The following is a 27,500-nucleotide window of genomic DNA, read 5'->3' on the forward strand; positions in this document are numbered from 1 at the left end:
GGTGTAAACCCAAGAACAACAGTCCAGAATTTACTAGTGAATGTTTCAAGGGTATTGTTGGTTCTTGCAATGGTCAACCAGGACACTAAACCTTTCAGGCAAGATGACAAAGGACCAAGATGCCTAGTGCCTTGCTGTCCTCAAGAAGACCAGTACTCCGCAGCAGAAGTGTTAAGACCGGTCCCTCTGGTGTAAAAGCACTCATGGTGGTGCCATGTAAAAGCACCCATTTGATGCCACATAAAAGTGCCTGTGCAAAGCCATTTAAAGGTACCTGAGTGGCTCCACATATAAGCATCCATGCAGTACCATGTAAAAGTGCCCGTGCAGTTCCATAAAATCACTTATGTAGCACCACATAAAAGTGCTTGCACAACACCATGTAAAAGCATCTGTGCAGTGCAATGTAAAAGCCCCTGTGTGGTGCCATGTAAAAGCACCCATGTGGTATCATATAAAAGTGTCCATGCAGCTCCACATAAAAGCACCTGGAGTACCAACAATTCAGTGCATAGACAATTCAGCACATGTAATATATGTAATTTATTACATTATACTGGTGTTAGTAAGTGAAGGTGCATGGCTCAGTGGTTAGAGTGTCGAGCTTACGTTCGTGAGTTCGAATCCTGGACCAGGCTGCGTGTTGTGTTCTTGAGCAAGACATTTTATTTTATGTTGCTCCAGTTCACTCAGCTGTAGAAATGAGTTGTGATGTCACAGGTGCCAAGCTATATTGGCCTTTGTCTTTCCCTTGGATAACACTGATGGCGTGGAGAGGGGAGGCTGGTATGCATGGGCGACTACTGGTCTTCCATAAACAACCTTGCTCGGACTTGTGCCTGGAAGGGTAACTTTCTAGGTGCAATCCCATGGTCAGTCTTGACTGAAGGGGGTCTCAGCAACTGGTGTTAATTGTATATCTAAGATACATGCACATGCAACCTACAAACACAGCAGTCATAGATTAACTGTACATAAACAAAAAGCATACATATACAAACACCTGCAAAAAACATAAACATATATACACATGCCCATATGAAACAATAACTACATCTTTCGAATCTCCTATGAAAATTTAACTAGCTAATTATTAGTTCAAAGAATATATTATATAGCATTTTTAATTCTTTTTGTATTTATCTTTACATGTTTTAAAATAAATAATTGAAATTTTCACAGAATATTAGAAATAAAGGGCACTGCTCGCGTAACGATGACATCCGTTTACAACTATCATATGAACTCAAAACAAGGACACAGTAATGCACACAGACATGCATACACACACACACATCCTGTTCACAGATGACATACAATACTTGCTGAGAAAAGCAATGCTTCTAAATTCTCAGGATCTGTATTTAATAAAAAGTTGCAAAATATTTTTTTTTTTAAGTTTGTTTCTCTTCATTTCAGAACTTGACATGGAAGCATATGAATCCAGATATTTGAAGGAGGAACCTTTGCAAGAGAGTACAGGTGTGTAAAGAATGAAAATCATTTGCTTATTTTAAATAAAAACTATATATATATATATATATATATATTTGTTTTGCAAGATTTTTGATGTGAAATCGTGTGTTGAAACAGATATTATTGTATTTAGGAATGGTCATTTTGCCAGTTTAGCCAATAAACTCTGACCGAAATAAGATTAAGATTAATGTAGAAAATACATAATGCTGAAGCAAAGTAACACCAAATATATAGTGTGTGTGTTTTTATTGGCTAAACTGGCATAATGACTATTCCTAAATACAACAATATATATATATATATATATATATATATATATATACAGGCATACCTTGGCTTAAGTCATTCTCAATTATACGTCGGTTTTCAAAAATAATATATGGAAGAATAAAAATCAAGTGAAGTCATTTAATTTGACATTGCGTCTGTCTGCCACAAATATTGGAATCGTAAAATCACTAGAAAACCGTTAAAAGCACATAAAATCATATTAGTGCACAATAAATAAGAATAAAAGTATATAAAATCATATTAAGATACGTACAGTAAATGTTAAGATACACATCATAAAGAAGTGTACCTTAGTGAACGAAATCATGAAATCAGCTGTGTTGTCTTATTTATAGGTCATTTGGAGCTCATATTGCACTGTAGTTCCAATATCTACCGTTAGGCATTGTTATCACTTGTGCGATTGATTTGAATTCAGATTTGTTTACATCTGTTTATCAGCTACTTTCTCATTCTCATTCATTTGTGACTTTACTTTTTGCCCCTCCCCCCTTGACTCCTCTAAGAAAATTCATAGTGAAAGCAATTAAGTGTCATGCTACAGTGCTGGAACATAAACCAGCTGTGATAAAATGCCATGGAAAAGGTAAAAAAGTTGTAGCAGTTACACAATCTTTTGGTATGAGTGAGACAACTTATATCAAATCTGAAGCCCCAGGGATGAAGAACACTCTACTGTTAGTCAAGAAGTCATTCAAAAGAAAGTGTTGTCTTTGTTTGAGGACCTGAAGAAAAAATATCCAGATGAGAAAGATATAGGGTTCAAGACAAGTCTAGGATGGTTCATGAGATTTAAGGAGCGAAGAAGTTATCACTCCATTAAAAAGCAAGGTGAAAGTGTATCAGCTGATGAACAAGCAGCAGCAGAATTTCCTAATGCATTAAAGAAAATCATCGAAAAAACGGGCTTCTTCCTGAATAGATTTTTAATGTAGACAAAACTGGATTGTATTGGAAAAAATTGCCAGACTGTTCATTCATTTCCAAGGAGAAAACTATTCCAGGCTACAAGGTCTCAAAAGAACGTGTGACCATTATGTTGGGAGGTAATTGTGCAGGAGATTTTAAGTTAAAGCCATTGCTTGTGTATCATGCACACAACCTTCGTGCCCTGAAGAACATACCCAAGACATCTCTCCCTGTTATATGGATGGCTAATTCAAAAGCATGGGTTACTGTTGTTGTTTTTGAAGATTGGTTCTTCAATCAGTTTATCCTAGTAGCAGAGAAGTACTGTAAGGAGAAGGGGATTCCTTTTAAGGTTTTACTTACCTCAGATAATGCTCCTGGCCACCTGCACAACATTACTGTCATGTACCTCTCTCTGAACACCACATCTCTTCTACAGCCAATGGATAAGGGAATAATTGCTCTCTTCAAGTGTTACTATATGAAGCGTACACTGCAGCAAGCAATAGCTGCAACTGATCTTGATGAGTCCATTACACTTCATGACTTTTGGAAGAGATATGATATCTATAAGGCTGTACAGAACATAACAGTGGTGTGGAATGATGTACAGAGTACGGCTATGAATGGGGTATGGAAGAAGCTATACCTGCAATTCGTGAATGATTTTAAGGGGTTTGATAATGTTGCCATCAACAAAACGTTGGTGACTGCGAGCAAAAAAATGTATTTGGCGGTGGAGGATTTCACAGATTTATTTGAAAAATGGCAAATGAGGATTTGATAGAGCTTCACAAGCAGCAAAATAAAGAAGAAGTTGAACCTGAGCCACATCACCTTACTATTAAGAAAATGCACCAAGCATTTGCATATATCGAAAAGGTCTTTCTATGTTCGAGGATATGGATCCAAATGCTCAACACTTTTCCAAGATTATGGGGCTTGTTATGAAGCTTTTGCTCCTTATAATGTAATCCTCGAGGAAAAGAAGACAGTTCAAGGACCTCTCAACCAGTTTTTTAAAGCGCTTCAAATGACAAGAATAGTCAGTCAGCTGTTGATTTTGATGATCATAGCCATCTACATCCGCAATGTAAACCACCAAATTGTATGTACATATTGGTAAATTTGAAATAATTTAGTTTTTTTACTATTGCAAAATAATAATAATTACTGAATTTGTTTTTTGAGCTTAAAAAAGGCTTTTATTTTACCATGTTCTATTGCAAACTGCATTCATTTACCATGATGTATGGTAAACACCGCCAAATTGTATTCGTGAATTTAGATTACTTTTTTTTTACTGTACTGTATTAAAAAATAAAAATTATTTGTTTGTAAGCTTAAAATAGGTTTTTATTAATCATGTATTATTGAAAATGCATTCATAAATAAAGTACAGAACTGGGAATGGTTATTATTGGTTTAGCCTTGAGACAAGTTAATTCGACTTAAGTCATGTCACTTGCAACCAACTAACGACTTAGAGTGGCGTATGCCTGTATATGTGTGTGTGTGTATATATAGGTGCAGGCATAGCTGTGTGGTAAGAAGCTTGCTTCCCAACCACAATGGTTCCAGGGTTCAGTCCAACTGTGTAGCACCTTGGGCATGTATCTTCTACTGTAGCCTCTGCTTTGTCAGTGGATGTGGTAGATGGAAACTGAAAGAAGCTTGTCATGTGTGTGTGTGTGTGTGTGCATGTGCATGCATCTTCATGTCTGTGTTTGTCCTCCACCATCATTTGACAACTAGTGTTGGTGTGTTTATGTCCCCATAACTGAGCAGTTTGGCAAAAGAGAATGATAGAATAAATACCAGGCTTAAAAAAGTAGAAAGTACTGGGGTCAATTCATTCGACTAAAATTTCTTCAAGGTGGTGCCCCACCACGGCCACAGTCTGATGCCTGAAACATGTAAAAGATAAAAGATGTTATTTTAACCAGAGCTGAAACTGACTTGGAGTAGAAAGGGCTTGTCATTGAAGAAGCCTCATATGGTGGTGAAAGATCTTTGGGTGAATACAACTGGTTGATTGATTAATTGAATGATTAATCAAAAAATTGATTTAGTTAGTTGGTTAAATAACTAATAAATTGATGAATAATAATAAAGAAATGAAATTTAACCAGTGTGTGTGTGCTTATTATTGGTATAATGACCCTCTTGAGATATAACAAAATCTGTTTCAACGCATGAATTCACATCAAGAATCTTGCAAACAAGAGGGAAATTTCATAGAAGTTATTAAAGAAGTACCTGTCATATACTGTTCGGAATTTGGTATACATGCAACCTGTTTATGCAGGACATTTATTATGCATTTTCTCTTAACAGTTATTTTTCATGATTGAATAGTTGATCATTAATTAGATAAAATATTTGATAATGATATTGAAAAGTGGTACATTGAATGTTTGAGCATGTCCAAAAACCTTGTGGATTGTAATAGTTTGAGCTCTTTGCTTAAATTAGTTCTTTCTGTTATTGTGGTTGACTTTTACTTGAATTTTTGTCTGTTGATAGTATTTGAAAATGTCCTTCCATACTAAATAAATAATATAATTTATCTCTGCAGTGTCTCAAAGTAAGATAAAAGCTGATGATATGAGTGTTAAAGAAACTGATGTCATAACTACAGATGATGGTAAGTCAATTTTTTTGGTCATTAAAAAAAAAAAAAAAAAATTTAGAGTTCCGATATCAGAAGAAATGAAATACAGGATTCTTAATTTGTGAATAATCTGTTAGTTCATGAGTCACTGAAATAATGCATAGAAAATTTTTTAAATTCTCTGGTTAGGATATCAGTTTATTGCAGATAAGATTCACAGAAATTCTGGTGACTATTCACTTCTGTGAAGTAAACTGGGGTAATAGAAAAGAAAAAGTGCCCTACCAAGACATAGTGAAATACCTGTGGAGTGCTTGAATTGACATGGACTATCAATCCAACACTACATCCAATGGACCACTATTACCTCTACCTGTCTTCTATTAATTTGCTTCAAATCTCCAAATTGTGAACATTATCATCATCATTATTATTATCATCGTTTAACATCTGCCTTCCATGCTGGCATGGGTTTGACGGTTTGACAGGAGCTGACCAAGTAGAAGACTGCATCAGACTTTTGTGTCTGTTTTGGCATGGTTTTTACAGCTGGATGTCCTTCCAGCCACCCTCTAGTGTGGACTGAGTGCTTTTTGTGTGGCCCCAGCACAAGCAAGGTCAGCTTCAGCATGGTTTTTACAGCTGGATTCCATTCCAAATGCCAACCACTTTACAGTGTGAACAGATAGTATATCTATTTCAAAATGTTGTTCTGTTCTACAGTTAGACTTTGAATATCAAAGCTATTGATATTCATGTGGTTGGTATTTCTGAAATATTTAATTTCTAAACAATTTTATTTTTCTACTCCAGCATTTGTGATGAAAGCATCACTGATGAGTTCATATAAAGCAGAAACATACGTTGAGCTGTTTACTTTACTTGTTGGAAAAATAAAAAAGAAAAACATTATTATTCATTAACCAATGATTTTAATTTCCTTAAATTCTTTTCTACTTAACTTTACTCTTTGCATTTAACAAGTGAAAACTAAGTAACTTTATTTAGCTGATTGGCTAACTCTAGCATTTAGCTTATTCTGTCAGTTGTAATGTTTATTTATTCACACTTTTTTGAATTAATCATGCATTATTTTGTAGCTTTGAGTTTTCCATAATGTGGGTGTTTATTTTTAGAATGACTGTAGGGTAGGTGGGAGCAGACTGATTTTGCCTGTTTGAACATAAAACAGGTAGAATAATTGGGCTGGATATGGCTGATTGAAATGCTAAAGGGTTAAGGTGCTTTATAACAAAAGAATATACTGTTAGTTTGTATTTAAGTGTTTTGTTAGTGTTAAAATGTTCATCGTTAATCAGTGCTTATTATTATCTTACTATTTAGGGTGGTGAGCTGGCAGAATCATTAGTACACTGGGTGAAATTTCATCTGTCTTTACATTCTGCAGTCAAATTCCACCCAGGTCAACTTGCATTTCATTTCTTTCTGGGTCAATAAAATAAGTACCTGTTAAGTACTGGGGTTGATGTAATCAACTTAAACCTCACCTCCAATTACTGGCTTTTTACCAAAATTTGAAATCATTATTGTCTTACTATTAACCCTTTCGTTACTGTATTTATTTTGAGATGATCTGTGTTTCTTTCAATTACTTTAAATATAACAAAGAATTTAGAAAAATAACTTAGTTATCATTCAGCTAGTATTAGGAACATAAATTGTGACTAAGGTTTGGTGGAAGATTTTAATTTAAAACTTATGAAAACAAAACATTTGTACTCAGAACCAGAGCCGGTTTCAGCCGGGTTGGTAACAAAAGGGTTAAGGCCATGAGCTGGTAGAATTGTTAGCTCGCTGGGTGATATGCTTAGCAGTATTTTGTCTGTCTTCATGTTCTGCATTCAAATTCTGCCAAGATTGACTTTGCCTTTCATCTTTTTGGGGTTGATAAAATAAGTACCAGTTGAACTCTGCTCCACTAAAATTGCTCGCCTTGTGCCAAAATTTGAAATCATTATTATCTTACTATTAAATAAATTTTTTTAAAATTTCAGTTATTTCCGGTACCACAACATATTATGATGCCTTTGTTTGTTATGCTAAAAATGACTTATGGTTTGTCCAGCAAATGATTACCAAATTAGAATCTCCTCCACATAATTTAAAACTGTGTATTGTTGATCGTGATGTTATACCAGGTTCTTCGAAACATACCATCAATGCCAAATTAATTGAAGATAGGTAAATAATAAATATTAAAGCTTTTGACTGCTTTTTTTTCCCCCTTTTACATATCATCATCATCATCATCTCTATTGTTGTTGTTTTAACATCCACTTTTTCATCCTTGCATGGGTTGGATGGAGTTATTGAGGTAGATTTTCTACAGCTAGATGCTCTTCCTGTCATCAACCCTTACCTGTTTTCAAGCAAAGTAATATTTCTTCATGACCTGGCATATTTTTGCAGAATATTGGAAAGGAATGGCCATTCATCTTCAACAATCATGCAGTGTCAAAACAAGGAGACACAAAAATATATACACTGACACAGATACATACATATGTACATATACATATGTACATGTGGGTATGTTGTGAATCAGGCTTTCAGATTTTATCTAGCAAATTGACTCCCAAGGTTTTGGTTGGCATGGATCTATAGTAGAAGACACTTGCCCAAGGTGCCATGCAGTGAAACTGAACCTGAAAGCATGTGGTTGTAAAATGAGTTTCTTAACCACACAAGCATGTATATATATGTGTGTATGTATATGTATGTATGTATGTGTGTATATATATATATATATATATTAATTGAAGTGTACAGTATTATATATCGATTACGGCTGATCTTACCAATCGGTTTCATGCTAGGGTTCAACAGCCTGATTATGCAACCCTGTGCTCTTCAGAGATGGCAGTTATGGAATGAAATATAGTGACTGTTCTCTATTGTTGAAGGGGAATAGACACATCTGGTTTGTGGTTGCTGTAAAAAAGACGATGAAACAAACCAAGCTAGAGTTAATTTCAGTGCTGTGTAATATATATATATATATATGTGTGTGTGTGTGTATATATATATATTATATATATATATATATATATATATATATATATATATATATTATATATATATATATATATATGTATGTATATGTAAATAAGACACAGTATAAATAATGGTCATTACATATTTTTTGTTATTGCAGTAAATTTGACTTACAGCTGTTTCCAGTACTTATTATAGGTTTGTTATTGATAGGTTTACTCAATCAGTCCATTTATTAGTTGAGAAAATTTGAACAACGTAAAAAGTTAATGCTGCTTTCGTCAGTTTCATGACAATGAAAGTAGCATTAACTTTAGGTCATTCAGTTTTTCTCAACAATTTTAACAAAGACTTTCTTTCACCTGAGGACGTAGCTTAATTTCTGCAGTGTTTAAAAGATTTTTTGCATTTTGCATTAATGCAGACATATAAGTAATTAATTTATTATTAATTAATTACATATAAGTAAATAATATATTATTAAATATAATAATATACATTATCTTTACATGCTTTAAGTTAAGAAACAATTTGTCATAATATCTGAATTTTTCTTATTGTTAAATAAATTTTCATCAAACTATTTCTCTGTCATTTATAACTTTATATGTTCCTTATTGTTTTCTCTCTTGTATCGTACTACATATTCTATATGTTTTGTAGCATGATACATTAAGGAGCTTTTTTATAAATACTACCAGTTTACTTGATTCTATATATTGTGATTTAAATACACACACACGTATAAGTGCAAGCATAGCTATGTGGCTAAGGAGTTCACTTCCCAACCAAATGGTCTCAGGTTCAGACCTACTGGATGTCACATTGAGCAAGTGTCTTCTATTTCATAGCAGTGACCGACCAAAGCTTAGAGAAGCTTGTTGTTCATATGTACATGTGTGTTTGTGTGTGTGTGTGTGTGTGTGTTTTAACATTGCATAATAGTTGCAAGTGTTACTGTTATACGAGTGATGTCATTCATTTCTAGTCTTCTTTAAAAACATGGCTGGCCAAGAGGGAAATATTACCCTACTTTGAAGCAAGTAAGAGTTGGTGTCAAGAAGAGCATCAGGCCATAGAAAATCTCAACAAAATCCGTCTGACCCATGCAAGCATGGAAAAGTAGTACTTTAAATGATGATATCCACACACATACATAAATATATTCATACATACATACATCCATTAATGTATATGTACATACAAACAAACAAATGTACAAAACTTGTCAATGTAGCTAAAATAAACTGTGATTGTTTCATTTTCTCCATAGATGCAAAAGAATTGTAGCCATTCTTTCAACCAATTTCCTCAAAAGCAATGAATGTGATTTTCAAATAAAGTTTGCACACAGCTTATCCCCAGGTAAGGTTTTATTATTTATATTAAACAGTTCATAACTTATTCATTTAGGAATTCTACAGAAATGTTAGAGGGAATATGAATAATAAAAAGCTGTTAAGAAGATAGATGAAAGAACAACATAGGGAATCTGAATTTAGGTAAAACAAACTACCATACTAGAGTTGTTGTTTAGCCCTGGATAACCCAGATTAACTGACATATGATGAAAGGCATTCCAGCCTTGACCATTGTATCATTTTGCTTATCAAATATGGATTGTTCAACATATATATCTTCATTTTAGATGGTTTGGTGTGATTTGAGGGAATTTTGCCTGCTATTTCTTGTTTAGTAACTCGGTAGAGGCCTTCTCATTGAGCTGAATACAAGTGAAAAAAGCTAATGAAGGACCCGCTCTGTGCTTGATAAAAAAGCAGAAAAATCTTCCTCAAATGACACTATAGTGTCTTAAGAAAGGAAACAAGCCTTCTTTTCATTACCACCTTCTCACAATAAATCTGTTCCTTTCCATCATGGAATATTTTCTTTTGTTCTGCAAGCTGCAAAGCAACTCCAACTCCAACAGCTGGTGCTTACAAAAATACCCAGTACACAGTAAATATTTACTAATCAATCCAATCAGTAATAATGCTGAACGAGAGTGCTCTTTAGTCTTTCTGATGACATGGCAACCTTTGTAGTACTGGTGCCACAAAAAAACACCCAGTATACTCTGTAAAGTAGTAGGTATTAGGAAAGACATCCATCCATGGAAACCATGCCAAAAATGAAATGTTAGAGGAAAACATGGTAACTGAGCCATTGAATCCTGTTGAATTGTCCCTCCCATGCCAGCATGAAAAGTGGACATGGCCTTGTGGCAAAAAGTTTGCTTCCCAATGACATAATTCCAGGTTTCAGTCCCATTGCATAGCACCTTGGGCAAATGTTTTCTTTTATAACACTGGGTTGATCAAAGCATAAATGAATTTGGTATACAGAAATTGAAAGAAGCTCATTGTATGTGTGTGTGTATGACTGGCTTGAACATAAAACTGGCATAATATTTGGGTTGGATATGACTAGTTTAAATGCTAACGAGTTTAAGTGATAGAGTGTAGGAAGGCCAACCAGCCATTGAGACCATGTTTAACAGATAAAAATGACATCAACTAAGACTATGGATTAATCTCTGCTACTCTATGTACTTGATGGTAAAGGACATGCAGTGAGATACTGTGAGACCCATCTAATCCATACCATGAAAAGAAATGGATCTGAAGTGATGATGGTTATATAAAATGAAAATGATTATATAATTATGAGTGGGTGCTGGAAAGTTCCTGGTTTTAAGGGTATTGCAAAAGGTCTGGTAAGGGGCCCAACCTTCCAAGTCCTTTTATAGGGCTTAGAAAAACTGAAGGGCCGCAACAGTAAATGTGTGAATCTGAGAGGGTAATATGTTGAATAAAATCATAATTAACTGATCCTACTGTATTTTCTTTTACCCAAAACCAGGAACTTTTCAGTAGACCTTCGTATATATGTGTGTGTATATATGTGTGTATATATATATATATATATATATATATATATGGGGGATGGGGGGGGGTGTAGGTACACCGAATCTTGAATTAGGAGAAAGCATCTGTAATGCCCCCATTTTGTATTGCTACATGTTGTCAAAATCTTTGCCATACAAGTTATATTAACATTACTAATTATTTTACTTTGTATTTGTTTAGGTTCTCGCCAAAAGAAGCTCATCCCACTCATCATTGAATACTGTACTAAGTATCCAAAGATTTTACACCAAATTACTCCATGTGATTTCACCAAGGGAGATATGCATGAATGGGCTTGGAAGCGACTGGCTTCTGCTATCAAAGCACCTTTTGACTTTTCTGATTACAGTTCTAATGACAGTGAACTGAATGAGCTGACTCTCAAGCTACCATTATGTCGGTCTCTTTCCGTTCACAGTAAAAATGAATCAACATCCTGAAGACTCTATGTGGAATATTCCCTGTTTTTTTTTATTTTTAAAAAAATACTCTTTTTTAATTCATTAAATCTCTGATTGTCATCAGTGGTTTACTCATGTAGATATATAATAGGTTAAAAATTTAAGAGTTTCAACTGTAATAAACCATCTAAGAAATATAAACATGTACATTATTTACTTTATTTACATTCAACGGATATTTGTCTTCATCTTGTTTGTTGTTAGCACAATGTTTCGGCTGATATACCCTCCAGCCTTCTTCTGGTGTCTTGGGGAAATTTCGAACCTGGGTTCTCATTCCTAAGGTATTTTGTTGTTGTTGTTGTTGTTGTTGTTGTTGTTGTTGTTCAGGTCACTGCTTGGAATCAAACTCGGAATCTTGGGGTTAGTAGCCCATTCTCTTAACCACTTAACCCCAAGATTCCGAGTTTGATTCCAAGCAGTGACCTGAACAACAACAACAACAACAACAACAAAATACCTTAGGAATGAGAACCCAGGTTCGAAATTTCCCCAAGACACCAGAAGAAGGCTGGAGGGTATATCAGCTGAAACGTTGTGTTAACAACAAACAAGATGAGGACAAATATCTGTTGAATGTAAATAATATAAATAAGGCACATAATTCCTCATCTCTTAAATATAGAACTGTATAGATATGTAAATTGTATGAAATCTATTTTTGAAGTTTATTACTGAAAAACACCTACATCACCTTATAAATTTTATTTTTATATATCACCATCATTCAATTGTTGTAGCAGATGGTCCTAACCAAGGTACCACATGGAATTTTTACCAACTGTGATCTCTTGGTCATGAGCCATCTTTTTAATGAAACAATTTTTTTCAATAACTGAAGACAAAAAACAAAACCTTGACCCTTTAACATTCAGATTACTCTGTCAAATGAAATACTTATTTAATCACATTGTTTTGAATTAATCAGGGGTTATCTTGTAGCTTTGAGATTCTGATGATGTGATGTTTTTTTTTAGAATAACTTTGTAAGGTAGATGTGAGAGGCTGGATCTGACTAGTTTGAACATAAAACAGGTAGGTTATTTTGGCAGGATACAATCAGTTTAAATGCTAAAGGGTTAACACAATAAACGTGTAAGTGTCATGGGAAACATTGAATGAAGGTGGGACACATGTTTACTAGAATGGTCTATACTGCCAGTGCTACATGTTTGTCTGAGTATCTTATAGTTGATAAAATAATACAGTAAAAATACCAGAAACAATTTATTGTACCGTTTTTAAAATTTTTTATTCTTTTTAATGGTGTGGGTCTAAAGGAAGGATCTGTACCTATAGCCATGGCAGACCTTCCAAAACTTTTGAGATTGTTGTTATTGTTGTTGTTAATATCTGAAATAGTTGCAAACTGACATCTATAGGAAAAACGAGAAGGTAGTGAATTCTAGAGGATCAATGTTCAAGGAAGGAAAGATAGGGCAAAATTTTGATGTAGGAGCTGATAGCATCATCATCTTTATACCACCAACACCAACACCATCATTTTAATGGCCATTGTTTCATATTTGCATACGTTAGATGAAGCTTGTTTAAGCAGGGGTTTTTTCTACATCCAGATAAGATTATCTTCCCCACTAGTCTTTTGAACATAAATAGCTCAATAGAAGGACATGCTATTGCAGAGGGATGCAAACAAAGGACACTATTTGTATGATTGTGATTTGGGGGATTTACAATTAGCATGCATACACACACACACGCATACTACAGACACATATACAACAGGTTTCTTCCAGTTTCCATCTACCAAATTTCACTCAAAAGGCATCAATCCACCTGTAACTATATTAGAAGACATCAACCAACTGTCTGTGCAGTAGAAATTAATCCTAAACTATATGATTTGAAGGCATCCTATCTTAATCACACACCAAATATATTTCTTCATTTGTTTTTACATCCATCTTTTCATACTGGAATGGGTTATATAAATATATATTACTGAGGCATTGTTTTAAAACCTGATTCTCTTCCTGTTACTAACCCTTAACTGTTTTTCAATACAAGTTATTAAAATTAATATTAATAATGCAAGATGATGGTTTGTACTTTTACTTGTTATTTTAATATTCCAGGATTAGGATCCCTTCAGGAAATCTTTGGAGAAAAGGTGTTGTTAGTCAGCTAACAATTTTCTTGTTTGCATCACCAGACCTATATATACACTCACACATACATACATACACACATAACACAGACTTCCATACAGTTTTTTGTATTAAATTTCACTGACAATGCATTTATTAACCTGAGGCTGTAGTAGAAATACTTGCACAAAATATCACACCATGGGACCAAACCTGAAACCATGTGGTTGATAATACAATCTTAAATATACATGGCAAGAATGAGTAATAACATATCAAGCTATCTTATTTTTTGAATTAAAATAAAATGCTGGACCATTCCTTTTACAATTAGAAGAAAAAAGACTATTAGAAGGCCATTAGAAGAAAAAAAAAATTCAGTAGGCTGTTAATCAGACTAAGTATGCAAAGTAGGATTTCAAGTTATTGGAGCCATCACACAGAGCCAATTCTGCTCAGACTTGATCTTCAGTGGTTAGGGCCTTGAAGAACCAATTGGAGACTTTACTGATTGCAGTAGGTGATAAATCTGTCCCTGAGGTTCTGTCATGTCCTTTGAAATATATATATTGGAAAGGGCACAACAGAACTTAGTCATAGCTGTGTGTTAAGAAGTTCACTTCACAACCACATGGCTTGGCACCTTTGACAAGTTTCTTTTACTGTAGCTCTGAGCCATCCAAATTTTTGTAAGGGAGCTTCTTAGATAGAAACTGTGCAAAAGTTCATTATGTGTGTGCGTGTTTGTGTATTGAGTTTGTGTTTATCTCTGTCCTGATAGTTTAGTAGTCTGTTAAGAGGCCAAGGGAATAAATGCAGACTTAAAATAGGTACTGACTAAACTCTTCTAGGGCAATGCCCCAGCATGATGACTGCAATCCTGGGACTAAAACAAGAAAAAAAAAAAGAAAGAAATAGAATATTGAAAGATTTTTTTATATTTTCATTTGCATTCATGTTACTTTGACATGTTTGGGGTATGCAATAATGCCAGTGAAAATGTGAAGGGGTTGAAAATGTTTTATAGGTACATGTATAAACTGTTTTAGTATACATATAAAATACTAAATAAAATGTATTTCAGAAAATACTGTTATTATTAGTATTATTTCTCTTATTCTCATTTGTCTTCATGTTCTGAGTCCAAATTCTGCCAAGATTTACTTAGCTTTTCATCATTTGAGGGTTAATAATATAAATGCCAATTGAGTACTAGGGTTGATGTGATTGACTTTGGTAAAGCCCCACTTTGGTCATCAATGACCATGAGATAGCTCCTAGAAAGTTACCTTCCGAGGCACAAATCCAAGATTGTTTATGGAAGGCCAGCAGTTACCCATGCATCCCAGCCTTCCCTCTCCATGCCAACAATATTATCCAAGAGAAAAGCAAAGTGTGATACAGCTTGCCACCAGTGACATTGCAACTCATTTCTATAGCTGAGTGAACTGGAGCAATGTGAAATAAAGTGTCTTGTTCAAGAACAGAACACAGAACTTGGTTTGGGAATTGAACTCACTAACTCATAATTCTGAGCTCAACATTCTAGCCACTAAGCCCTCCTCCTGAAATTACTGGCCTTGGGCAAAATTTAAAGCCATTTCTTTTATTCAGTAGAATTTTATACTCTGTGCATATGTGTTTGTATCTAATTATACTATGGTGCTCATTTTGCTTTTCTTATAAGAGGATTATTTTTGAGTTGGTACAGAATTGATGTATGTGGATTATGAAAGATCAAAATGAATGACAGGCTCATCTAATTGATGTCAACTTGAAAGAAGAAAAACACATTTTGATAATGAGAATGAGGAAGAATACTTGGTTGAATCAACCTAAGTATAATACTGATGCATTTTTATTGATGTTACAGTCATCAAAAGAGGATGACTGGGTAGCATATATCATGCTTTCACTAATTGTTTTAGGCAAGCCATACAGTGATGAGCAGCAACATACAGCCTTTTGAGCCTTCCACTCTTGACCTAACAAATCAACCAGGATGTGACAGTTAGCAGGAAAGAGAAAGATGGGGGTGAGGTCATACCAGTACTAAGTACCAAGCAAGTACTTTATTTATCAACCTTGTAAAATAGAATACAAAGTTGACTTTGGTTGACTTGAACTCAGAGTGCAAAGAGATGGACCAAATACTGAAATGCCTTTTCTTTGATACTTTCATGGCATAGATTCAGCACCCTCTGTTTATGGCCATTAACACAAGCGAGATAACCATTCCCTTAAAACTAGGTGGGATTAGAATTTTAAATTTTAAATTAAAGAATATGAAGAAGATACATAGACATCACAGAATTTTTCAAAAAGTCTATTAATAAGTTATTACAATATCTTGTTGGGGGTAATTGTGTACAGCACTATTTCATTCTTTTTATAAATCTACAGCATGATTTAAGCAGTAATTTATTAAAATAACTATGTGCTTATATATTGGGGCATCCTATAAATAATGCGGCTTTATAGTACTTTTCATCATCATCATCATCGTTTAGCGTCCGTTTTCCATGCTAGCATGGGTTGGACGGGTCAACTGGGGTCTGGGAAGCTGGAAGGCTTCGTCAGGCCCAGTCAGATCTGGCAGTGTTTCTACGGCTGGATGCCCTTCCTAATGCCAACCACTCCGCGAGTGTAGTGGGTGTTTTTTACGTGCCACCTGCACAGGTGTCAGACAGAGCTGGCGAACGGCCATGAACGGATGGTGCTTTTACGTGTCACCGGCACGGGGCCAGGCGATGCTGGCAACGGACACGAACGCATGGTGCTTTTACGTGCCACCGACACGGGGCCAGACAGAGCTGGCAACCGGCCACGAACGGACGGTGCTTTTATGTGTCACCAGCACGGGGGCCAGCCGAGGCTGGCAACGGACGCGAGCGGATGGTGCTTTTATGTGCCACCGACACGGTTGCCAGACAGAGCTGGCAAACGGCCACGAGCGGACGGTGCTTTTACGTGTCACCGGCACGGGGGCCAGCCGAGGCTGGCAACGGACACGGACGGATGGTGCTTTTACGTGCCACCGACACGGGGCCAGACAGAGCTAGCAAACGGCCACGAACGGATGGTGCTTTTACGTGTCACCGGCACGGGGGCCAGCCGAGGCTGGCAACAGACGCGAACAGGTGGTGCTTTTACATGCCACCGACACGGTTGCCAGACAGAGCTGGCAAACGGCCACGAGCGGACGGTGCTTTTACGTGTCACCGGCACGAGGGCCAGCCGAGGCTGGCAACGGACACGGACGGATGGTGCTTTTACATGCCACCGACACGGGGCCAGACAGATCTGGCAAACGGCCACGAACGGATGGTGCTTTTACGTGCCACCGACACGGGGCCAGACAGAGCTGGCCAACGGCCACGAACGGACGGTGCTTTTACGTGACACCGGCACGGGGCCAGGCGAGGCTGGAAACGAACACGAACGGATGGTGCTTTTACGTGCCACCGACACGGGGCCAGACAGAGCTGGCAAACGGCCACGAACGGATGGTGCTTTTACGTGCCACCGACACGGGGCCAGACAGAGCTGGCAAACGGCCACGAACGGATGGTGCTTTTACGTGCCACCGACACGGGGCCAGACAGAGCTGGCCAACGGCCACGAACGGACGGTGCTTTTACATGTCACCGGCACGGGGCCAGGCGAGGCTGGAAACGAACACGAACGGATGGTGCTTTTACGTGCCACCGACACGGGGCCAGGCAGAGCTGGCAAACGGCCATGAGCGAATGGTGCTTTTACGTATCACCGGCACGGGTGCCAGACGAGGCTGACAGCGGACACGAACAGATGGGTCACTTAACCCCTGCTTTCTGATATATGATTTGATTTTGATTGTTATCACTGGTCTTGCCGGGTCTTCTCACGCACAGCATACTTCCATAGGTCTCGGTCTCTGGTCATTTCCTTGGTGAGACCTAGAGTTCGAAGGTTGTGCTTTTGTTTTTCAAAATACTTTTTTAATCTAAAATATACTTTCCTTTATTTTCTACAATGCTCTTCCATCTATCTGGTAGACTTGCAAGGCACCTCTTCACTTGTCTGTGAGGAAAAATACTCCTCCAGTATTGTTCTGACCTCATCTACAGAATTCATATTTTTTCTGTCCAAATGATTTTGAAGACTGCAGAATAAATGATAATCAGATGGGGCAATGTCTGGTGAATATGGCAGGTGGGGCATTGTTTCTCATTCAAACTGCTCCAGCCTTTGGAATATCATCCTTGCTGTATGTGGCTGGGCATTATCCTGATGGTAGAACACTTTTCATCTTGAAACCAAAGATGGTTGTTTTTCTTCTAGTGCTGACTTAAGCCACTCAAGCTGCTCGCAGTAGATCTCCTTTGTTATCAGTTGGTTTGGGTTTAAAAGTTCAAAGTGGACTAAACCTTTCATATCTCACCAAACATAACAACACCTTATATGGGTGAAGACCTTCTTTAGCCTGGGGTGTTGGTGTTTCTCCTTTGCCTTCCCACTGTCTTTGGTGCTTGACATTTTTATAGAGATTCCATTTCTTGTCATCAGTCCAAAAAAGGTTCATTCGTGAGACATGACAGTAAAGAGCATACATTCATTTTCTGTGCATAATTAGACTTGGAAAGTTTGTGAAGAACCCACTGACCCAATTTACTGACTTTTCTGATGGCATGCTCCTCTGCTAGTTCCTCAACAGTTACGATGGGATTTTGTTCTACTTGGGTTTGCATGACATCCTCATTGAGCTCTCTACAGATCTTTCAGGATGAGGTTCATCTTCTAAGCTGTAGTTTCCGGCTCAGAATTTCTGGAACCACTGATAACACTGGCTTATGCTTATTGTCCGATCCCCATATACTGCATTAATATTCTTCACACTTTCTGTTGCATTATTGCCTTTATTGAACTCATAAAGTAAAATATGCCGAAAATGCTCCTTTGTCACTTCCATTATAGCTTTGAAAAAAATAACTGTTAAAATCGAACTGCACTCTTCAAAACTTGCACTGAGAATAAGTACAAAGTAAAATTACTACCTAATTTTATAGCAAGTTGAATCAGGTAAGTTTATCCCATCCCCTTCTGACCTGTTAGTTCATGTAATTGAAAAAATCTCATTATTTATGGGATGACTCAATACATGAAGCTTACATAAATTCCAGAAAATAAACACACACTACATCGGCACCTAGAGAGATTGGTGGCAGTATGTTACATACTCATGAATGATGGCTGTAATTGGTTGATGTTGTTAGAAATATAAACCATATATAAATTTGCCCATATGAATTCATTATATTACCATTCTTTCTGTAGTGATCTCGTGCAGATGATACTTTAGTTTTACTATTGTCACGTGCGTAATTTAAGCTAATCTGAAACTAATAGCCTGTAAGCACTTTTTCTCCTTCCTTTTTGCTAGATAAACAAAACACTTGACCATTTTATTAGATTTGTTATTGTAATGCATGTTGTTTTAATCAATCAGCAACTGATAGCCTGTTCAGCCATTTTTTTTACTATATCCAGAGAATAAAAATTCATTTTGGCTCATTTGCTCAGCATCTCTTTCTCACACTAGTAGCATCTCTTTCTCACACTAGTAGCATCTCTTTCTCACAATAGTAGTTTAATTTGGCAAGCAATCTTTTGATTGAGCTCCAACAAAAAAAAAAAAAAATTATCAGTTAGTTTAAAAGCTTCGATGTTATCTATTTTTTTCTCTGGTTGTTATCTAATCACATACATTTGCTTCTACAACACAAGTTATTACATTGTTGTACATTATTCTTAAGACATTTCTACAAAATAAATTATCTAAGTAACCTATCGATGTACATTCCCACAAACATATCATCATCATCATCATCATCATCATTTACTGTCCAATTTCCATGCTGGCATTTGTTGGATGGTTTGACTGGAACAGTTGTCTGTTTTAGCTTGGTTTCTACAGCTGGATGCCCTTCCTAACATCAATACTTTACGGAGTGAATTGGATGCTTGTTTTCATGTCACTGGCACAGTTGCCTTTTACATGTCACTGGCACTTAGCTTGATGTGTCTTCCCAAGCACAGCAACTCAGCAGAAGTCTCAGTCACTTGTCATAACCTCTGTGAAGCTCAACAACTGAAGATCATATATCACTACTTCGTCTCATGGCTTCCTAGGTCTACCCCTTCCACAGGTTCCCTCCACATTTACATAAACACATCTATGTAGCACATTTATGTAAGCTTTATCTGAATTGACATCGAAAATAATATCTGTTATTTTCACTTTAGTATTTTGTACATCTGACTTCTGCCCTATTTTAATCTGTACTTATAAACTTAATGAATGTATTATTTTACCAATCAGGTGGAAGAGATCTCGTTTTTTTTTTTTTTGTTGTTGGTGTTTAGGGTAAATTATACATAAACAGTTATTGTTGTTATATGGATCTACAAACAACTTTTTAATTTCCTAAAATTGGTAACCTTGAAATTTAAACAAAACAGACTTGTTTCTGTTTTAACAGCTACAAATCAGCATACAAATGATGACTCAAAACCACAGGCATTTTTGTTGTTTGGAACAACAAAATATGCTTTATGAAATTTTGACACAGTCAAGCACATTTTTTTTTTTTACAATAATCACTAAAAAAATTCCCTGTTTAGCACATAATACTACTAACTGCTCAAGTTATTTTAGCCAACTGACCACTTAAAGCAGTTTTTTTTTTGCCTGTCAACTCAGCTCACTATTTTTCACCATTTGAAGGCCAACTCTTGCCTCTGTACAACTTTGCTTCAGCTAGAAACAACAGAAATGAACAAAAATGCAACAATCACCAATCATATAACTTTAGATCCTCATTGAAAAGATGTAATAAGTGACGTGGTGTACATAACAAAATTCTTTATAGGAGGAGAGAAAAATGTTGAAATATGACAAACATGTTTTATAAGAAAGGCATTTTTTAATTGTTTTTTTTCTCTTTCTGTACGTTCCCTTTAGTTTATCACTAATGCTATTGTCAATAAACTGCTCATCATTATCACTATTTTCTTTTGTTTTTCAAGTCAATGCAATGCAGTATTACTACAATTTTTTTTACATGGAAATACCTCAAGGACAGAATATGACAAATGTGAAATTAAGTTAAGAAAAGAAAAATGAGCATCCATAGAATTACTGCTGACTTAGAATTCTACTGCAGCATTTAAGCAGAATTACTGCAAGGCTCATGTAATTGTTGATGTCTTGGATGGTTTTTTATTCAGTTAATTCTTCCCAGCAGATAGAACTGTTTATATTTTTTTCTTTAATCTGTAATTAGGTACAAGTTCATGATCACAAGATCTTAGTTTCGATTTCAGGACTGAGTGGTGCACTGTGCTCTTGAGCAAAACACTTCATCTCACATTGTTCTGTGATCACTTTGATATCTGACGAGTGGCACATCCTGTACCTAGACAGGCATACTATAAACAAATAACCATGCAGGTTGTTCAGCAAGAAATTGCAAAAGCTTCATCAGCTGTTTATGACAGAAGAATCCACCAACTTCAATTTTGTGCTTTAAACATGCATCTTCATAGTCTATCAACCAGCAATATGTATCTTCCTTGTGTGCATACATATGGATGTCTAAACCTTATTTATTTATTGTTTAGTTGATCCACTACCTAATGTCAATTCCTACTTGAATAATATGTTAATCTAATCCTTGAAATCTTTTCATCCCAGGGAAAAACATGTTTAGCTTCCAGAATTCAGGACATTGTACATTGGTCTCATGTAAATTGACCAAACAGATTATGAATTTGTGAACCCAGGAGTCAGATGCTTGAAACTGAACCACTTTCACTGGACAAAAATGCTAAGTATGGCCTGAATGACCCACTGCAGTTTACTCAAACCCACATTGCACATCAGAAAAAATTCAGGCGCAGGAGTGGCTGTGTGGTAAGTAGCTTGCTTACCAACCACATGGTTCCGGGTTCAGTCCCAATGCGTGGCATCTTGGGTAAGTGTCTTCTGCTATAGCCTTGGGCTGACCAATGCCTTGTGAGTGGATTTGGTAGACGGAAACTGAAAGAAGCCTGTCGTATATATGTATATATATATATATGTATGTGTCTGTATATGTTTGTGTGTCTGTGTTTGACAACCAATGCTGGTGAGTTTATGTCCCTGTCACTTAGCGGTTCGGCAAAAGAGACCGATAGAATAAGTACTGGGCTTACAAAGAATAAGTCCTGGGGTCGATTTGCTCGACTAAAAGGCGGTGCTCCAGCATTGCCGCAGTCAAATTACTGAAATAAGTAAAAGAGTAAAGAGTAAAAGAGGTAATATCTATCTGCCTGAGCAGGTTTGCAGGGCTATGCCCTTGCAGTTTCTGCAGGCATCCAAAATGTCAAATTAAACACTTAATGAAACTAATGAGTGAGATGTTCTTGCACATGTCAAAGCAGTAAAAAAAAAAAAAAAAAAAAGACTAGTGACTCATCTCCAACTGAGGAGTACATAGCCACTTGTCTGAAAATCCTCCTCTGTACCTTCCCTGCTGTTTATGTTCATGTCACTGATCTGAAAGATCATGCTTTCCTCAAAATTCAGAACTTTCTGAAACAGCTCTGCTCATACCATTTATTGAAGCTGACTGTGAAAGGTATAAATCAGTGTTGTCAACTGGAAGAAGAATGAGTGCAGGGCCGGCTCAAGGTACCAGCAATTTAAGCAGTTACCTGAGGTACCATGTGCTAAGGGGCACCAAGGAGAGCATGACAAAGACAAGGAAATTTCCACAACTGTCAGCTTGTACACACTGACATTGAGCTTGCCCAGGATGCCAGCAACCCTAGGGCTGGCCCTGAATGAATGAATGTATTTTAGAAAACCTGATCTTGCTGATGGTTACCTTTTGCAGATTCAATGACCTGAGGCCATTGAGCAGGTGCCCTTTCATCCATGCAAACCCCAGGCCTTGTGAATTTTTACAGTCTATTCTTAGTATGGCCATGTAAGGAGGATAAGAAGAAAGTGAAAAAAAAAATAGGTGAAAGAACGGTTTATTTTCCTGGTCAAGAGATAATTTTTTTTAGGAGCCCTTCAAAGAGTCCTCCAATATTCTCTTATTCAGGACAATTTTTTAAATCTCCAGTATCATGTGGGGAATCTTATGAAAAGAATTTATTCACTCTTTGAACAGTTACCTCAAGAAGTCTGTTTGTGTGCATGTGTGTCTTTAATATGGCAGGTTCATCAAAGCTCTCATCAGCTGTAAAGATTTCAACCTTGTGTGTTTAAAACTCATCATATTCTAGTTCTCCATTCAGATAATACTGTAGTTGAGTGATACATCTGTACCATGTTGTTTCTACTTTTGTTGTATGTCTTATGGTGTGATTGTGGCAGTCTATTTTTCCTCTGCTGTTGTTATTTACTATGGCAATTGTTATCATTGTCATTATCATCATTGTTATTATTGGCTTGTTGGCTTGCTTAGCTTGCTTTCGTGCTGTCAAAGCTTTCGATGTTAAGTGTTAATTTACTTCCCCTGACCTGACCCTCTTCCTTGATGATTGCTCCTCTCCAACATTTTCTTGATGCTTTTTAATCATCTTCAATATCTTCGTGATCATAGATATCTGAGGATGTTGATGCTTTGTCAATGTTTTCATACATTTCTTTCTGTTGGTCATGATGGTGATGATAATGATGAGCTTCTTTAGTCAATGAGTAAATTTAACTGAATGAGAAATCCAGTGGGTTAATTAATTAACCAAGAAGTTCATAAGTTCTTTTTACATGCGCAAGCTTATCCCAAGGCCTGTATTTCAGAATACATTTTTGAACAGTGTGGCAGAGACACACATTAGGTAGGGCTTCATCTGAAAATCCTACAAAGGCTTATAATATATTGCATTCAGTTTACAGTGACGCTGAAATACTGGGTGCAACACGATTATCAGTCATTTTATCATAAAATAACAAGTTTTAGGTTTTGGTTTATGAAAGTTTACAGTCTGATTGTTATATTTATTGACTGTATTTTACATATATTTGCAATTCAAAATGGCCATCCTTTGCCTTCACCATAGCCCTTAACCTTTTTTCAACTGAAGTGCATGCATATTTACCAGTTACACAACAAGTAAATGTATATGCCACATCCAGTTGATAGGATTGTTAGCACTGATGGAATTACTGTGTCTTAAGCTTACAAATGTTATTAAGCAAACTATTGCAGACATTCAACAGATGTTCTGTGAGGGTACCAGTTTTCCAAACCTCAGTTAGAATATTGTTCCAACCAGCAGCTTTGATATTTGTGATATGTACTCCACATCCTGCAAGATTTTTGTTTGTGCAATTGTTTGTATTTATTAGTAGACCTTCATCTACGACTTGCTGGATTGGTGCTTTAGTGACATCAGGTATTCGACTAAGAAGTATTTTTTTCCATTTGGTAACATGTTCTTAGGGTTTGTTCCATTTGACAATAATGCCCTCAAGATTCCTATTGTGCAATAGTGAAGAATTGAAGAAAAATAACTTCCAGCATTTTAGTGTGTGCGCATGTGTGTATGTACATGCGTGCATATATATATATATATATATATATATAGATAGATAGAGAGAGAGAGAGAGAGAGAGAGAGAGAGAGAGAGAGAGAGAGAGAGAGAGAGAGAGAGAGGAGAAAGGTAGATAAACTCAGGCTTGTGACACACTTACACAGAACACAAAATACAGATTACAAAAGAAATACAGGAAACAAAAGAGAAGAGAAAAGCTAAGACTCTACTTAATTCTTCTCTTCTATTTGGGTTTCTTTTCTTTTTATTTTATAATTTGTATTTTGTGCTCCATTTAAATACATGTTTCAAACCTAACTGTGTCTTTCTACCTTACTATCAACATAACAGCTCTGATAAAAATTTTTCTTATGGCCAACTTTCAAGGCCAATGTGCTGGCCCTGGATGAAGAGGTTGGAGTATAAGTTCCCATCTATTTGAGCACTACTCTGTGTTGTCTATAGTAAGCTTATGTTGCTTTCACCTATTCTCTCTTTAAATATATATATATGCAGGGTTCAATGGGAAAATTGTCACCATTTTATATTTGTAATTTTGTGTATACTCTTTACTCTTTCTCTTTTACTTGTTTCAGTCATTTGACTGCGGCCATTCTGGAGCACAGCCTTTAGTCAAGCATATCGACCCCGGGACTTATTCTTTGTAAGCCCAGTACTTATTCTATCGGTCTCTTTTGCCGAACCGCTAAGTAACGGGGTCATAAACACACCAGTATCGGTTGTCAAGCAATGCTAGGGGGACAAACACAGGCACACAAACACACACATGCATATATATATACATATATATATATATATATATATATATATATATATATATATACATATATACGACGGGCTTCTTTCAGTTTCCGTCTACCAAATCCACTCGCAAGGTTTTGGTCGGCCCGAGGCTATAGTAGAAGACACTTGCCCAAGGTGCCACGCAGTGCGACTGAACCCGGAACCATGTGGTTGGTAAACAAGCTACTTACCACACAGCCACTCCTGTGCCTGTATGTGCATTGTTTGTTTTTGATTTTGTCAATTACATAGTATAGTCAGTAAAGTCAGTTGGGCACTGTCTGTAAGAAAAGCAGCACCATGATGCAATTCTCTCAGCCAGAAATTTGGAAACAACATGCTGTACTGCTTGGTATTTGCACCAGAAGCTCCAATACATACATTTCAGAGGCTGCAAGCTGGCAGAAACATAAGCACACCGGGCAAAATGCTTAGCAGTATTTCCCCTGTCTTTATGTTCTGAGTTCACATTCCACCAAGGTCGACTTTGGCTTTCATACTTTCGGGGTCGATAAATTAAGTACTAGTTTTGTACTGGGGTTGATCTAATTGACTGGACCCCTCCCCCCAAATTTCAGGCCTTGTACCTAGAGAAGAAAAGAATACATACATTTCAGAGTGTTTGGGTGTCAATCTGAGGACATGTACTGAAGGTGATAAAAATCAAACATCTAGTTAACAACATGATGTTTGGAGTGACCACTAGCGATGGTAACATTATGCCACTATTCATCTTCCAGCACAGCCTCAGACTCAACATGGAGGCCTACATCAAGTGCCTGAAGGAGGTAGTGCTGCCGTGGACCAAGGAGGTGGCTGCTGGAAGACCCTATGTCTGGCAACAGGACTCTGCACCATAATATACAAGCAGGAGAACCCAGTCATGGTTCTCAGGCAATTTCTGTGACCACATCACCTGTAACAGCTGGCCACCTAACCCCACCAGACTGCTTATTATTTGTTGGGTACAGTTGAGTAAGAGACCAAGAAAACTTCTTGTAACACCAAAGAGGAACTGAAGGCAAGGATTATGGCAAAAATTCACCAACTTAAACAAGGAGACTGTCCAGAAGAGTTGCACGAGATTCCAAAGTTGTCTGGAGGTCATGGTTGATGCCAAATGCGATTTAATTGAATAAATTTTTTCTTTAGTATTTCAAGATATTTTTATGTAATTTTGGTAAACATATCTATTATTAGGTTGTCAAAAAAGTTCTTGTGGAATTTTTAATTTTGGTTTTAAATGATGTATTTTCAAATTAATTTTCATTAAATTACTTTGACTTTATATATCATTTTAAAGCCCGCTTTTCACTCTATCTAATCGTGTTACTCTTTTTCTTTTTGAATAAAGGCCATTTTTTCTGGAACATTGAATACAACATGGACAAAAAGCAAATTTTACACAATTTTTTAAATTCCAGTTCAAGCTAGGCCGAAAAGCTGCTGAAATAGCTCGCAATATCAATGATGCATTTGGCCCAGGAACCACTAATGAATGTACAGCACAATGGTGGTTCAAGAAATTTTGTAGCAATGACGAGAGTCTTGAAGATGATAAGCGTAGTGGTTGGCTATTGGATGTTGACAATGATCAGCTATGAGCCTTAGCTGAAGCCAATCCATGCACAGCTGTTCAAGAGCTTTCTTTTGAATTAGATGTGACGTTTATGACAATTTCCAACCACTTGAAAAAGACTGGAAAAACAAAATACTTGAGAAATAGGTGCCACACGAATTGAACGACAACCAAAAAAAATGCTGTTTTGAAGTGTTTTCTTCCCTTCTTTTACGCAACAAGAACGACCTGTTTCTTGACTGGATTGTGACTTGTGATGAAACGTGGATTCTTTACAACAACTGGTGACGCTCAGCTCATTGGTTGGACACCGACGAAGCTCCACAGCACTTCCCGAAGCCAAAGTTGCACCAAAAGAAGGTCATGGCGACTGTTTGGTGGTTTGTGGCCAGTCTCATCCATCACAGCTTTTTGGATCCAGGCGAAACCCTTACGATGGAGAAGTACTGTCAGCAAATGGATAAAATGTATAAGAAACTCCGACAACAACAGCCAGCATTGGTCAATAGAAAAGGACCAATTCTTCTCCATGACAACGCTCAGCTGCACGTCGCACAACCGACCCTGCAGAAGTTGAACAAATTGGGCTACGAAACTCTGCCTCATCTGCCATATTCACTAGACCTCTCGCCTACCGACTACCACTTTTTCAAGCATCTCGACAACTTCTTGTGTGAGAAATGCTTCAAAAACCAAGACAATGCCAAACATGCCTTCAACGACTTCATCGCCACCAGAACACAGGATTTTTACACTACTGGCATA

The 27,500-nt window shown here is 36.7% G+C and overlaps 1 protein-coding gene and 1 pseudogene across 1 annotated transcript in view; both read left to right on the forward strand.

Moving 5' to 3' along the window:
- Positions 1-11,819, forward strand: part of LOC115212888 (myeloid differentiation primary response protein MyD88) — a 23,009-nt gene extending 11,190 nt beyond the window's left edge. The window contains exons 2-6 of the mRNA XM_029781683.2: positions 1,420-1,482; positions 5,258-5,326; positions 7,309-7,495; positions 9,582-9,673; positions 11,398-11,819. Of these exons, the coding sequence (XP_029637543.1) occupies positions 1,420-1,482; positions 5,258-5,326; positions 7,309-7,495; positions 9,582-9,673; positions 11,398-11,657 (671 nt within the window). The 3' untranslated portion in view covers positions 11,658-11,819. The remainder of the gene's footprint in view (positions 1-1,419; positions 1,483-5,257; positions 5,327-7,308; positions 7,496-9,581; positions 9,674-11,397) is intronic.
- Positions 11,820-23,027: 11,208 nt separating this feature from the next.
- Positions 23,028-27,500, forward strand: part of LOC118763778 — a 4,533-nt pseudogene continuing 60 nt past the window's right edge.

Source organism: Octopus sinensis, linkage group LG6 (genome assembly GCF_006345805.1).
Source record: "Octopus sinensis linkage group LG6, ASM634580v1, whole genome shotgun sequence".
In the NCBI taxonomy this organism is placed as follows: Eukaryota; Metazoa; Mollusca; class Cephalopoda; order Octopoda; family Octopodidae; genus Octopus; species Octopus sinensis.